The sequence below is a fragment of the Amphiura filiformis genome, chromosome 6 (genome assembly GCF_039555335.1).
Source record: "Amphiura filiformis chromosome 6, Afil_fr2py, whole genome shotgun sequence".
In the NCBI taxonomy this organism is placed as follows: domain Eukaryota; kingdom Metazoa; phylum Echinodermata; class Ophiuroidea; order Amphilepidida; family Amphiuridae; genus Amphiura; species Amphiura filiformis.
The window spans coordinates 77,336,672-77,351,202 of NC_092633.1; the positions used below are offsets into that span (position 1 = coordinate 77,336,672).

General features: G+C 36.1%; 1 protein-coding gene across 1 annotated transcript in view; it reads left to right on the forward strand.

The window, feature by feature from the left end:
* Positions 1-14,531, forward strand: part of LOC140154778 (uncharacterized) — a 134,803-nt gene that overhangs the window by 98,705 nt on the left and 21,567 nt on the right. The window contains 22 exon segments of the mRNA XM_072177345.1: positions 190-305; positions 938-1,061; positions 1,563-1,756; positions 2,149-2,344; positions 3,361-3,467; positions 3,623-3,800; positions 3,917-4,126; positions 4,438-4,531; positions 4,756-4,873; positions 5,278-5,435; positions 6,214-6,347; positions 7,400-7,666; positions 8,545-8,808; positions 8,983-9,140; positions 9,815-9,941; positions 10,225-10,328; positions 10,595-10,804; positions 10,978-11,152; positions 12,304-12,486; positions 13,014-13,165; positions 13,647-13,763; positions 13,985-14,143. Coding sequence (XP_072033446.1) covers positions 190-305; positions 938-1,061; positions 1,563-1,756; positions 2,149-2,344; positions 3,361-3,467; positions 3,623-3,800; positions 3,917-4,126; positions 4,438-4,531; positions 4,756-4,873; positions 5,278-5,435; positions 6,214-6,347; positions 7,400-7,666; positions 8,545-8,808; positions 8,983-9,140; positions 9,815-9,941; positions 10,225-10,328; positions 10,595-10,804; positions 10,978-11,152; positions 12,304-12,486; positions 13,014-13,165; positions 13,647-13,763; positions 13,985-14,143 — 3,545 coding nt within the window.

The following is a 14,531-nucleotide window of genomic DNA, read 5'->3' on the forward strand; positions in this document are numbered from 1 at the left end:
TTTATTTATTTATTTATTTATTTATTTATTTATTTATTTATTTATTATTTTTTAATTTGTATTTATTCATTTTCTAGGACATTAAAAACGTCAGTTTTAGAATTCGCTGTAATTTCATTATATTTATATTGATCATACTTTTTGAAATATCATATGGCATTATTAGCAACTCTGACACCTTCTCTTCAGGTTATGCAACTGATGGATCTGGCCTGGCAGAAATGCTTGGAGAAAATGATTTGATCATCGATATTGACGCACAATTGTCTACAACCACGGTCACTTTACAATTTACAGGCTTTGAGGTTAGCCGTCTATTTGTTTGCATCAAAAACAACAGATATTTATTATGTGCCAATAGTATTAAATATTCATAGGCGCTTTAAACATACAGATGAAATCAAATCTGGTAGGCTTGTTGAAACCAGTAGGCAGTAGCATTTTAGCAACTACTTGAAATTGCTAGCAGTATATTCATTCCTAAATATGGATAGGTAGTTTGTTCCATTCATTAGTCCAAAGCATGAGCATGTATATGGAAATGCAAGCGGGAACAGCTAATGTTTAGGCATACATTATAGTATACGTTTAATTTCTGTCAATGACGTTATACCTGGAATCAAAGTTTACAAAGTGAGATCACTCATTGACTTGTAAATAAACATCAATCTCAGAAACAAGAAACATGGACTTAATTTAATTCAATTGAAACATTCTCCCTTTTGTGTCGTAGCATTTTGGTTGTTATTTAGCTATTAAAACCTGGGTAGAACAAACAAAAAACAGGCGAATCATGTCTATTATGTACCAGGGGTTTGTGTGGGTGTGGGTAGGGGAAGTGGTAAAGGTGGTGGCTTTGTTTTGTCTACAGCAGATCATTTAACATGACAGTAATTGAAGGCATACGTTTTACATTGATATACATTCTTATTGTCAGAGTCAGCTCTATGGCCTCTCTCATTATGAATGGGCCGTCGGCACTGAGCTAGGCATGGACAATGTGCAAGCCTTTACGAATGATGGTATTGTGTTTGGAAACAAGACTGGTGACTCTGGACCAGGTAGGATATCGGTGGTTGCTTACTATAACACATGTGTAAATTCTTTCGTAAAATGAAAAATCAAAGTATATATTTTATAGATTAGTGGCAGTTATAAGGTTAATTCCTACCCTGGCATTTATTTAATGGAATAGAAAAGCGAACACTCGATCAATATAGCTCAATTTGGGACTGGACTATAAGACAAATTAGTTTGATCTTTCGATCGACCACCGAAGCTTGGTCGATCCTCATTATTTATGAAATCAATTAATTTACTTGTTAATTGTGATAACATGTTAATTTTTTAGTCATACTGCCAATACAAATTTAGCGTTCTCTGATTAATTCATTGATAGTTCATTAATAATAAGCATCGAAGTAACATCGACGGTCGATCCAAAGATCGAACAAATTTGTTTCTGGTGCCTAATTGGTAATGGAAACATCAAATCCTGAATATAAATAAGCTTCCATATAGAAATGACCACCACACTATTCTGTTTTCTGACATGCCATCAGGCTTAGCGGGCCATGGAAAGGCACAGTCTCTTCTGCCTTTAGAGCACAGTAAGACATATTACAGTACCATCCGTGCCATCACAGGAGAAGGACATGTCCTTGAATCTGTCACAGATGGTTTCACTGTAGACAGAACTTCACCCAGAGTTCACATTATAGACTTCGCTGGTATGGATAGCAGCGGTGGTACGTTGGTAAGTTGTATTATCGTATTATCTAATGTAATATATAATCTTATGGCTATTTTGATAAAACATGTAATTAAAACAACCGGTCTCAAAACTTCGCCTCATAAAAAGAAAGTAAAATGAACCAGGACGGGCCCTCTAATAAACAACGTACACGTGTGCTGTTTATTCTGTCGTCTGTTTATATATAGTATGAGGCTGCCATTATAATTATGATCATTATTATTGACTTTTCTCCTTAAATTTACCTTGTCAAAATGAATGTATACTTTATACCCCTTTAATGTCGATTCATAATATCAACATTTGAAATATATAATAATTAGGTAGGTAATGTTTAAACTAACGTGTCAACCCGGCATGTCAACGAAAGTAATCCTGATTTTAAAATCGTACAGGAACTTAGGGGTACACAGCTCTATCATGATGACGCTAACACACTGACAGCAATATGGAATACAACTGAAAAAGAGTCTACGATACACAATATGTATTACAGTGTTGGGCGGTATCCAGGAGGAAGAGGAACCCATCAAGTAACGTGGACACATAATTACAACATTCCACCTTCCGAAATCATAGCAGGCGGAAACGGTGAATATTTTAATACCGAGTATTGTTTTTACATAATGATAATTATAATGAATATGTTAGTATCCTAATGATAAGCGAAGCAAACGCATAAATGTAACTTTGTAAGTCGCAGTGAAATGCAAAATTGTTATTAACTAACAAAGTGTCAAAGTGCATTGCCTTGATAAGCTACATGAAGCTTTTTGATAAACTGTATGAATATTGAAGAACGGAGACGGCCTATATGTTCAGGGGTGAGACAATGCGAAGGATCGAAAATAAATGATGCAAGCGCAAGAAAATGTTCCTACAGATAAAGATATCTCAAATGTGGAGCGTGTTATAGGGCTTCTTGTGATATTCTTACCGAAAACTTGGACGCTCAGAGTGTGAGATAACTATAACAAAGCTCGAGGTCAGTGTCAAAGTGGCCACGGTGGTGCAACGGTACGGACTTTACCTCGCAAGCGGAGGGTTGCGAATTTGAGCCCAGGCGGTGCCGTTGTGTTGTGCACTTGGGCAAGGCGCTTTACCTCACTTGCATCACAGGGGTGAAATGGGAAGCTGTTAAGAATATTGTCCATTGAGCGCTGCCCAAAGGTATGAGCATGCCTTAGGCATTGTGTGGAAACTGACATATTCCATTGACAGCGGAATAAATGTAAAGCGCTTTGATGCACGTAAAAAGCGCTAAAGTAACCATAGTCTATGTTGTAACAATACAGTTTTACATCCGATTTCTTTTTTACGAATTACTTTTTCCTTTTTCTCTCATTTTTTGCCATATTATGGACAAGCTTCGGGGCAAGTTGCCAGAAATAATATGTCTGTCTAGAATGTATAGTGGCACAAAACATAGCTCCAAAGATATTGACGTGTACATTATTTGGTGAAAAATGGAAATGTGAATCGAGTTATAATGTTTTTCTTTTCAAAAATGTAAAAATAAGAGGAATAAAAAGCAAAAATTGAACGTACACGAGAGTTTTGAGTCAAACTATTTAATAAGGATGGCCTAACGTATGATTTATTTTTAGGTATACCAAATTTCTTGACGGTAGCAGCTCTTAATACAGTTGGTCTTACAGGTAAACTCTTCTCGACAAGTTTGACTATAGACACCAGTCCTCCATTCCCAGGCATGGTAAGAACTTCAACATAATGTGAAATAGTATAAAAATGATGGTCTATTCGATGTTCGTGTTGTTCATTCTTTCCTTCTTGTTTTAAACTTAAAAGTTGTCAAAATCCCTACATGTACGTACATGAATTGCAATGCGTCCTTTTTATTTTAACAAGGTCGAATGCCCAAGATATCTGGCAGCTAACGACATTCTACAGTGCAACATATTTGGGTTTCAAGATCCAGAATCAGGCATTGATCATTGTACATTCTTTGTTGGGAGCGCAGAAGGTTACAAAGATGTATATGAGTCCCCGAAAATTGAAGGATGTGGAACCAGCTTCGGTGTTCCAGGTAAACGGCTTTTTAATAGTCAGTGATAAAAATTTTTATGAACGTTGTAAATGTAAATTTATTCTGGGAGAACATTTTTACTATAATGATATTTTTTATTTTGCAATCGATATTAGTTCTCAATCTGCAGTACAACAAATATTACTATGTAACTATTGAGGCCGTAAATAAAGTGAATCAACAAGTGAGAGCTTATTCAGACGCCATCATAATTGATGATACTCATCCCATTGGTGGAGCGGTGGTTGAATTGTCATCTGAGTATTACATAAATGGCACTGTTGGTTTCAGTCCATGGGAAAGAGTCAATTGCGCTGATTTTAATGGTAAGATCGGCTTTCAATCATTCAAGTATGTTTTGTTTGTTGTTGTTGTTATTATTGATGCTGTTGTTGTTGTTGACTAAAATGGCCAATAGAATCACATTTGTCGTACAATTTGCGTCCCCTTTTTAAAAAACCTGGATTCGACCGTTCCAAATTGTAAATGTATTGTAGCAACGTATTTGACGACCAGTACTTAAACTTATTATTCGTGTAAATCTCATTTCATTCGAATGTGGCAATAAAAGATCACCTCAGAAATAATTTGTAAGTATGAAAAGTGAGTTAAACCTTCAACATTTTCTTAATTGTAGAATGCTTGACTTACGACACAGCTTGCTTACAATCAGTATCTGAAGTAGCCATCGCTTGGCAGCCATTTACGGATCCAGAAACAAATATTATAAGGTACAATTAGCATAAGTAGCATTATCATGATTATAGTATCATTAGGACTATTGAGAGATTGTATCATTATTGAAACAGCGCCAGTAAAGAAACTGAACATTCTACGCGCTAGCATCACTGACAATGAACTTCGCTCATCCATGCCCATATTCTTGATAGACGTTGCTGTTGTAATTTGACAATTTGATGAGTTTCATTTTGTTTCATTGTCACGTATTCTAAAGGTATAACATTGCGTTAGGTACGGCACCTGGAGGTACACAGCTTAAAGATTTCTACGACGTGCCAACAGACGTAACAAAAGTGATTATCAACAACGTAGATTTAACAGATGTCAGAAAGGTAATGTGTGAAAGTTTAAAACAAGTGTGAACGTTGACCAACGTAAGTGTTATTGTTAATGTTGGCCAATACCAAAGGTTTGTTTCCTCTACCTCGCGACCAACCCCCAAAATGTATTTGTGAGATGAAATTCTTTTAAATAAACCAAATAAATGACAAAACACTTTTAGCCTTATTTTTGTCTTCATCTTCATTTATGATGCAGCCTGCCTATCGGGTGTATAGTTTACAATATAAAACATGGGAAGTACGCATGCAATATTCATATCATTCACAATCTAGAAATTGACTATCATGTCTAAAATTATCGAACGACCAACCCTTTTTAAACTTTGAAAGGGCAAACAAACATGTTTAATACTATGTGTCCCTCTCTTTTCTTCTATTCTAACTTTCCCAATAAGGTGTATGCTACAGTGCGTGGTTACAACTCAGCAGGTCTGTCTAGTATTGCAACATCCAATGGTGCTTACATTAGCAGATATGGCGCTGGTCTTCCTCCGATGAAACCAATTGTTGTCAGAGATGGATACTTGGATGCCAAAGACCTCTCACGAGACATGTAAGACTGGTTTTAAAAAAATTATTTCTATATTTAAATTGATGACACTCACTGTTATTTATTCATCATCATCATCAGTCGGCTGCGGAGCAGGTGACTACAAGCTTTCTCCAACTAATGCGATCTTGGGCAAGCGAAACAATTTTGTTTGGCTGCAGCATCCCTTCAGTATCTCCCAGGAGGTGCTGGACATACTGTTTTTTATTTTGTTATTTATTATTTATTTTATGTATTTATGCTTTCATTATACAGAGAAGCCCCTTCAGTAACAAAGCACTGCTATTCTAGGGGGCCCTGTTACAAAGTATAAGAATATAATTGAAAAATATTTACAGTATCATACAATGGAAAATAACATACAAATATAAATTATAATAAACAAATATAAATATGAAACAATCATATAATGATCAACCACCCTTAATGGAGTGTTTGAATTGACCAAGAGACATTGAATCAAAGTTTGAGTGTGTATGAACATCAACAGAGTTATTCCAGAGATTAGCTGCTCTAACATGAAAAGTTCTGAGACCAGAGTTGCTCTTAAAATGGGGAACAACAAGTGAATTTGAGGAATTACCTCATGTACTATAATCATGAGTAGAATTAGTAAAACTGAATAGAGCTAAGATTTCAGGAGCTTTACTAGTGAGACATTTGAATAACATAACAAGAATATGGCTGTTCCAACTGTGGTCTAATTAATTAAGCCTTACATACACCTTGGCCGTGACAACTGTCAACCTTTCTTATATTTCGTCCTTGTCGTCTGTTACAGAGATTTCCAAACTTCTTTGGACCACTTAAGTGCATCCTGGGATTTCTCTGGTGAGCCATGTCCATCTGCTGAATATGAATGGACAGCAATAAGAATAGATGGGCAGGTATATCAGCCTTGGATCAATGTTGGAAGTAAGTCTGAACACGTTTGAAACATTCATGAACTAAAGCATTAATAATGCAGACATTAAGATTCACGTTTAATTAATTTCTAGCTTCAAATCAATACTATCTAAAGCAATTGTATAGTTTCTGACACAGTTAAGTGATATGGAAAGAGTAAAGTGTAAATGGGTAGCTGAGACTCATAGTGTTCCATCTGTACCAAATATAAAATAAAGGACGTTATGTACAAATAAATGCAGATTGCAACAAACCCTTCATTAAATGAGATATAAAAATGGCTCAGTTAGACCTCTTATACGAGGATACGATAATGACATGAACTTGCATTAAGGTGACAAGAGTTGTATGAAACAACGTACATGCACCAAAAGTGTGGGTGGATATCTGTAATTCCGGGTCATTGTTTTAAAACCTTAATGTACGATTTCCTTTCAATTTAAAATTTGTTCGTATATACTCAAAATGCTGAAAGAAAACTAGTAATAATTAGAGGGAAGGATTTCTGTCCATTTTGAGTTGAAAAGTAAAGTGAAAGAACCCCTATTGGTTATTTTGGCCATTTAACATGCAGTTCTATAGGAGGACATAAAGTCGACTTCATGTGGAACTTTGCTCTGTTGACCTAGAAATACAACAAATTTGGCTGATTCAATTTAGGTGCAAGTTGGGACATGTGCAAACATTACAAATATGCTAAAATATCAGGTTTGATAAAATTAACCATTTTCATATTATAAGATTGTATATTATGGCTTTAATTGACCTTTTAAAACCGCACAGAGCGACAGCTAGTAACTTCGATGGATCTGGTATGCGTCCGTGCAAATATTGGCTGAAGGATTTCAAGTTAAATTCCGTTGCCATCAACGTGTTTATTGGATTTTAGAAGGGTGCGGTACTTTGTCGGTCAAAGCTTGGTAGCACGTTGGTGGTCAACGGAATGGGAGGATATCGTTGGTTGCCGTATGTTATTGCACAAAACTGCCTTGCAAAAGGCTAAGACACAGACATTTCGAAATCATTCTTTATGATTGAAACTATTATCTCACGACCAACAGAAAGAACTACAGTCAGCTCAGATGGTATAATGATGACGGATGGTGAGACATACTACACTATTGTTAAGGCCACCAATCTGATTGGCCTCACAATGATTTACATGTCGGATGGTGTCACCATACAACCGGAACCGCTAAATCCAGGCAATGTATATGATGGAGACCTAATAGGTCGTGATCTCAAATACCAGTTATCGGTTGATACTATTTCTGCCAATTGGAATGGATTTGGAGGGTCTGATGTGTTGGAGATGATCAAACATACAGGTATTATACACATAACACAAAAAGTCTTCACTTACATTACCTGTCATAAATCTAAACCTGCTCATTGACACGTCCGTATGTCACATCTTCTTAGCTCCAATTTGATACCAAAAGCTCTAACTTGACAAAAATTGATACCAGTATTTGAAGTTTGGTGCAGTTTTAAAAGTTGCAAATCAAAACGACAGTTGGAATTCTAGGCATGTCCATGTTCGCTTACCGCAACGTGCCCCTATCGACAAACACAAATACCCGGTTGTTAATTTGAAACGCATGGATTGTTACAATGATTTGCTGCTGTAACACGGGCATGATACGATCAACATTACCGTTGCGGTCGTTCGGGCTATGTAATGGTCATGCTTTGCAATTCGCCTCTACTGTTCTGCACGCTCCTTTTTAATTTGCAACTTTTATAAATGCACTAATAATACTGGAATCAATCTTTTTCAATGTAGAGGTGTATTTAATTAAGGCTAACAAAATTCTGCACACGACCGTTACAGTATCAATCAAATCGTCAAAACATAAACAGGTTATGACAGGCCACATAAGTGACGGCTGGTTTTTTGTGGGGGGGGGGGGTGTTGTGTTTATATAAGTAATTATCTATAAACTAACAACTAACTATCAACTAAAGGCAATAACATTAACTCTTTTATTAATATCTACGTGTGAAATGTTTTTACTATTTTGGACCCTTTTTGTAATAATATCACTATACGTCATGGCATGGTCATATCGTGTCATGTTAATGCCAATTGGTTTGAGTTCTCTACTGCATGCTGTCTAATGATAATAAAGAACTTTAGTGTACTCTAATGTAACTGCCATTGATATCTTTGTTTATTTTTTAACTTGCCAACGTCGCCTTCTAGGTAACGACGAAATCGTACACAATTCTCAGGTAGTGGACTTCTATGAAGCTGCAGTTGGCACTGATAGACGATATCCTAAGACTCGAGACAACGTAGTGGCCTTCACAAATGTTGGTTTAAACACGAGCGTTACATTTCAATATCTAGATCTTCAACCTTTGACCTCTGTATACTATGTAACTGTTCGTGCATACAGCGCAAGTTTTTCAACAGCTGAAGTAACCTCAAATGGAATAACGCCAGGATTTGCGAGTGTGGTTACCGGTAATATGTCCATTGTATTGTGTTTTGTTAAACGATGTGATAGTATCTGATTTGAAATACGACAACAAAATTTGCATTCGAACTAATACGGTTACTTTATTGCCCAACATATTTTACCAAACTTAAAACCAACGTTAATTTTGCTATCAAGTTGTGTTTGATTTACTTTTTCAGCTGGAGTAGTAGACGTCAACAGTTATGTCAATTCCCTTACTACTGTTGATATTGCATGGTCCGATTTCGAGTCCAGTCTATCCATGTTTTTCTATTATGTTGGAATATCTAGTATCAAAGATGCTGTGACAAAACTTAACTGTGAACATGTTCTCTTGGTAGGTTGGGTTTATCTCAAAATATAATAGACGTGGAGCTAGCGCCACAGCCTTTATACACCCCTGCCATTAAAAGAAAAATATCCCATCAGCTTAGACCCTTTTGCTTATAAATCAAGAACCTTAGCTTAATCTTTGCGACGAGAGGAACACTTTGGTATGGTTGGTAACCCCAAATTTGAGCAAGTTTGACCCATACCGTAAAAACCCGATAGTTATCATAATGTGTTTACCATCGAGCGCTTTTAAAACATGCAAACATGAAGAGCCCCATCCACAAAAGTGTAAAGGGATTTGAGCAAATCATCGATACACATAGGCTATATACGAACAATTAAACCTAAAAATGTGCGTCTCAACCCCATTAGCTCAGTTGGTAAAGCGCCGGACTTTGGTACAATTTCATGTTATCAAAAGCGCTCGATAGTAAGCACATATGCTAACTATCGAGTTTTTACGGTATGTTATCCTTTGATTGACCCTAATTTTGGTAACATCTTGAATGTGTTTTGGTACTATTTAAGAACCTTAAAAATGTGTGGTTTGGTTTAGTCCTGTGTGTTGCAAATCGGTAATTCTAGCTCCAAATTTATAAGTGAAAACTAGATTTAGTAGAAAATATTAATTATATTACCCCCAGTTGACGATATATTGATTATGTTATTGGTCAATAGGTACATGGTCAAGATGTGTATAGTGAATATGATATATCTACATTCACCAATGTTGGACTGGATACGTATCTCAAAATAACCAATTTGAATCTCGCACAAGCAGCGTTATATTTTGCAACGGTTATAGGTATGTATCAAACAAACCACACATAATCCTTTATAAACACTATCAGTGATCTCCATGAAAGCGTAAATATATTTCAAATTAGAAGGAATATATATAATGAGTAAAGGTTTCTTAATTTAAAAAAAATACAACCGAGCGAAAGCAAGCAAATTTGAAACGCCATTCAAGTAAGTAAGTATCCGTACGGACAAATTACTCAACTGCGATAGAGTCATTATTTAATCTTCTCATTGCATCACAAGAATGTTTTGCTATTTCATATGTAAGTTAATGTTACCTTCAGGTGTTGATGAGTCTGGAATGTGCAACTACACTACTGTCCAATTTACTGTTGATGTAACGGCTGCTTCGGAAGGACGCTTGCGGATTGGTCCATATTATGATATGGTAATTTGAATGATGTATATCAAAGCTAGGTCATGAACTCTTCTAATGTATTAAATAGGGAGCGACATAATCCAAAGAACAGGATCACTTATTTTTAGAACGCACGTGATGATGATGATAATGATGATACGCTATAATGATATGATGATTCCAATGACGAAAATGATGACCATCATACCAATACAATTATTTTTCATGAAAATCATGTAACCTTCATGTAAAAGTAATCGTAAATAATGCTATGTATAATTTTACAATATTTGCAGCCAGTAACCTACACCAGTTCATTTGAGTTCATACCAGTTTATTGGGAAGGCTACATTGATCCCGAAAGTAACGTTGCAATGTATAACATTCGCCTTTTAAGGGCATCATCATGTCATGAAGCAGATGAAAACAAATTATACATATCAGTAGACTGGATTGAAATTGAGGCAAAATACACTAGCTACCAGTTTGTTGACTTGAGCCTACAGGTAAACTACTGTTCTTTTTAAAAAGCATACCCGACTTACAAATATGTATAGATTGTAACATTAACTTAACATGTTCCTCCCTACTTCTATTCAAACTTTGGCCACATGAGTATAGATTTAGAACAGATACATTTTATGTTTTCATAATGTTAATGATGAATAACTTTACCTAGGAAACCACGCCTTATTTCGTTGAGATCGAAGCTGTAAATGGTGCCGGTATTAAGACTACAACCAGGTCATCACCAATACTTCTTGATAGTTCAGAACCATCTGCTGGCTTTGTCGTAGATGGTCTAGACTTCAGAATGGATGAAACATACCATGGAAACCAGCATCAAATTTCAGGTAGCCATATACAATCTGCGATTTTAATAACAACAAAAAAAAAAAAAAAAAAAAAAACAGGCATAGTAATTTGGGTTCATAAAATGCTGCTTCAACCTTGTCAATAACCAAGTATGGCCGTGAAGTTGCGTCCTAATGCATTTTTGTTTCTAGTAATAAAGGAGGGTATGAAGATTTAGATTCCACTGGGAGCCACTAGGGCACCCTTGAGCAAATGGAGTTATTGAGGTCAAAGGTCACATAAGGGGATTAAAATTTTTGAAATGTTTTAATCAAGTTATACAATATCACATGTTGTTCTTCTGATCCCAAGGAATAAAGAAAGTCAATTGTCGCGTATCTCTAAGATGCTTAGTTAATGAGGTATAGGTCAAAATAGGTCAACGGGTATAAATAACAGTGCACACGGGTCAAATTTTCAAAATGCTTCAAATTGAATAAAAATGTGTCAAATTATTCGTCTTTACAAATTAATACAAAAACGTATAGTTTGCTATAACTGAGAAGTCATCCTATTTTAGAATCATGGATCAAGTTCAACAACCATATATCCTATACAGTATTATGTAACATTGACAGTTCATAGGCAGTTCAAAAACCATCCCTGGACTCTAATGACTTTTCCAATTATCGGCCTGTGTCTAACATCAGCTTCATGTCCAAAATAATTGAAAAGGTTGCCAGCAATCAGCTCAAGGAATACTTGTGTCAGAACAATTTTATTGAGTTGTATCAATCCGCTTATGTTTCCAATAGGAGCACCGAAACTGCTCTCCTCAAAGTGCAAAGTGATATCTTGAATGCTGTTGACAGGCGAGAGGTTGTTTTTCTTGTGATGCTTGACCTGTCTGCAGCATTCGATACTATTGATCATGTTTTGTTATTGCAACATCTTGAAAGCAGTTTTGGGATTTCTGATAAGGTTCTCCAATGGATGAGATCCTATTTAGAGAGTCGAGTGTACCAAGTTCAGATAGATGGTGTTTACTCTCATATGCATAAACTGGACACTGGGATCCCTCAGGGCTCTGTACTGGGCACTTTGGGTTTTATTTATACACATCTCCTGTTGGTAATATCATATGTAAGCATGGACTTAGTTTCCATGTTTATGCTGATGACACTCAATTGTATATTTCTTTCGACCATAGAATACCAAAAGCCCGGACCAAAAGCATGTCATACTGCTTTTTCAAAACTTGAACTGTGTATCACTGAACTCAGCAATTGGATGACTGTGAATAAATTAAGACTCAATCACAGTAAAACTGAATTTTTCATTGCTGGAACAACCCAAGGACTCAACAAACTCTCTCCTGTTGAACTCAAAGTCGGTAATGAACGGATTAAACCCGGCACTTCCGTACGCAATCTGAGAATAATTTTCGACGATCATATGTCCGTGACTAAGCACATCAATAATTTGAAACCATTTTCATTGCGATTGGAGCGTTTTTAACTCTTTTCCCATGTGGAATTTTGTGTTTACCCTTTGAACTATTTGGACATATAATTAGGCATGCTAGAGATATACGAGTATGACCATTGGTTCTTTACTCCTTGGGACCTGAGGAAGGACTTATTATATTCCATAACTTGATACATTTGGTAGGTAACTTCACAGGCATACAGCCTTTTCCTCGACTACAGACGCTACACCAAATGATCCAATTCATGAGTAAACGCATATCATGTCAATATTTGCTCTAGATTTATACCGCCTGTTTTTTTTTGTTCAGATTCACAGGACTTCCTTTTTCTCTATTCTCGACAGAATTTTGCTTTACTTCCATAAATGGGTTTGTCTACTTTCATTAATGCGCTTTTATTATTTACCATTTTTTGTGTTTTGCTTTTTAAGGGAGTTTCTTGCATTATGCCAATCCTGAAGGAGACTCGTGTCCCCAAAGGCTGCTTGAATTTACAAACCCTAACTATTGGACGTACCTTGAGAGTCGTGGATTGTGGAACATGGATGGAGCAGAGTGGTATTTACAATATCACAAAGATCAAGTACTGTCATATTCTCAAAAATTGTCAATTCTTTATTGGAACAGCATTAACAGTAGCCAATGAGGTTGAATTTGCAATACATTATCTTCTGAAACTTAGGTTGTGTTCGAATTGATATATTTACTTTTAAAAGAATGCGCACGAAAGATATTGTTGAATGCAGCAGCGTATACAGACCTTTTTAAATGGGCGCGCGCCCCGCGGGTATCAAAAAACGAGAATAGAAATTGAGGAGAAACGCATGCGAGCATGTGATTTTGATGGGATTAATTTGCCATTTGAAAGTCCCTGCATCATTGCAATTATTTTGAAACTTAATCAAATTAAATTAATTAATCAAATTAATTTGGTGAAATTTCTCATAAACGATATTACCTTTAGCATTACACTTGTTCGACTTCACGTGTAGTTAAGTTACACAACTTACAGAAGAAAAGAATTGATGTTTAATGCTGACCTATCTTGTTATTGTAATTGTTAGATTGATATAGTTGATGATGTTATGAGTATTATGCTTGAAAGAGATACCCAACGTACTCAGATGTTAACTGGGGGATATGTGTCAAACGCTGCAATATATAGAGGCGGAAAATTCATGGTAGGTTGTCAAAATCTACGTTTATTTTCAAATTCAGTCACACGTACGATAAACAGTACGATTTGATAAATATAATATAAATTTGTATAGTAGTGAGTTATGATAGTAATTTATAACAGTTTTACTTATTGCATTTCTTAGACTTGACAGAGCCCTTGACAAGCTCTGTAAACTTATTTGACCGTTTATAACTTACAAATTGACAATTTTTTTAAATTCAGATGGACATCAAAGCAGCGCCAGCTAATGATGCTAATGCAGTGACAGGTGTTGTTTTTTGGGATGGTCCCAGTACTGTTGTTGGGGAATTCAACCTTAAAAATCCAAGAGAGTGGCAAAGTGACAGATGTTCATGTTGCTTTGTAAGACCATTTAATGAGGTACGAATACCACATTTGACACATACAATTATATAATGTATGCTTACAAACCCACATTTATGTGATGTTTGACTTGAATATAAATGTCTTATTGAAAACGAAACAATCACTATCCGCACATTACATTGTTGTTAGGCTTCAAGCCAAAGTACACTCGAAGTCAATGTAAACATTTTCCACCGTTTTTCCAAAGCGTTAACCCTAACCCAACTAAGTCTCACTAAAGCTCACTATTAAAACCACTCTGCGTGCATGCATTCCACGTGACTTGATGACGCAATCAGCCCAAGTCATATATACCCAGGGAATCGTTGGCCGGGGCACGTCACCTGTGTGCTACATGCTGCGGATCTTCTGCGTGGCATGCGAGGGGTCCCAGGTTCGAATC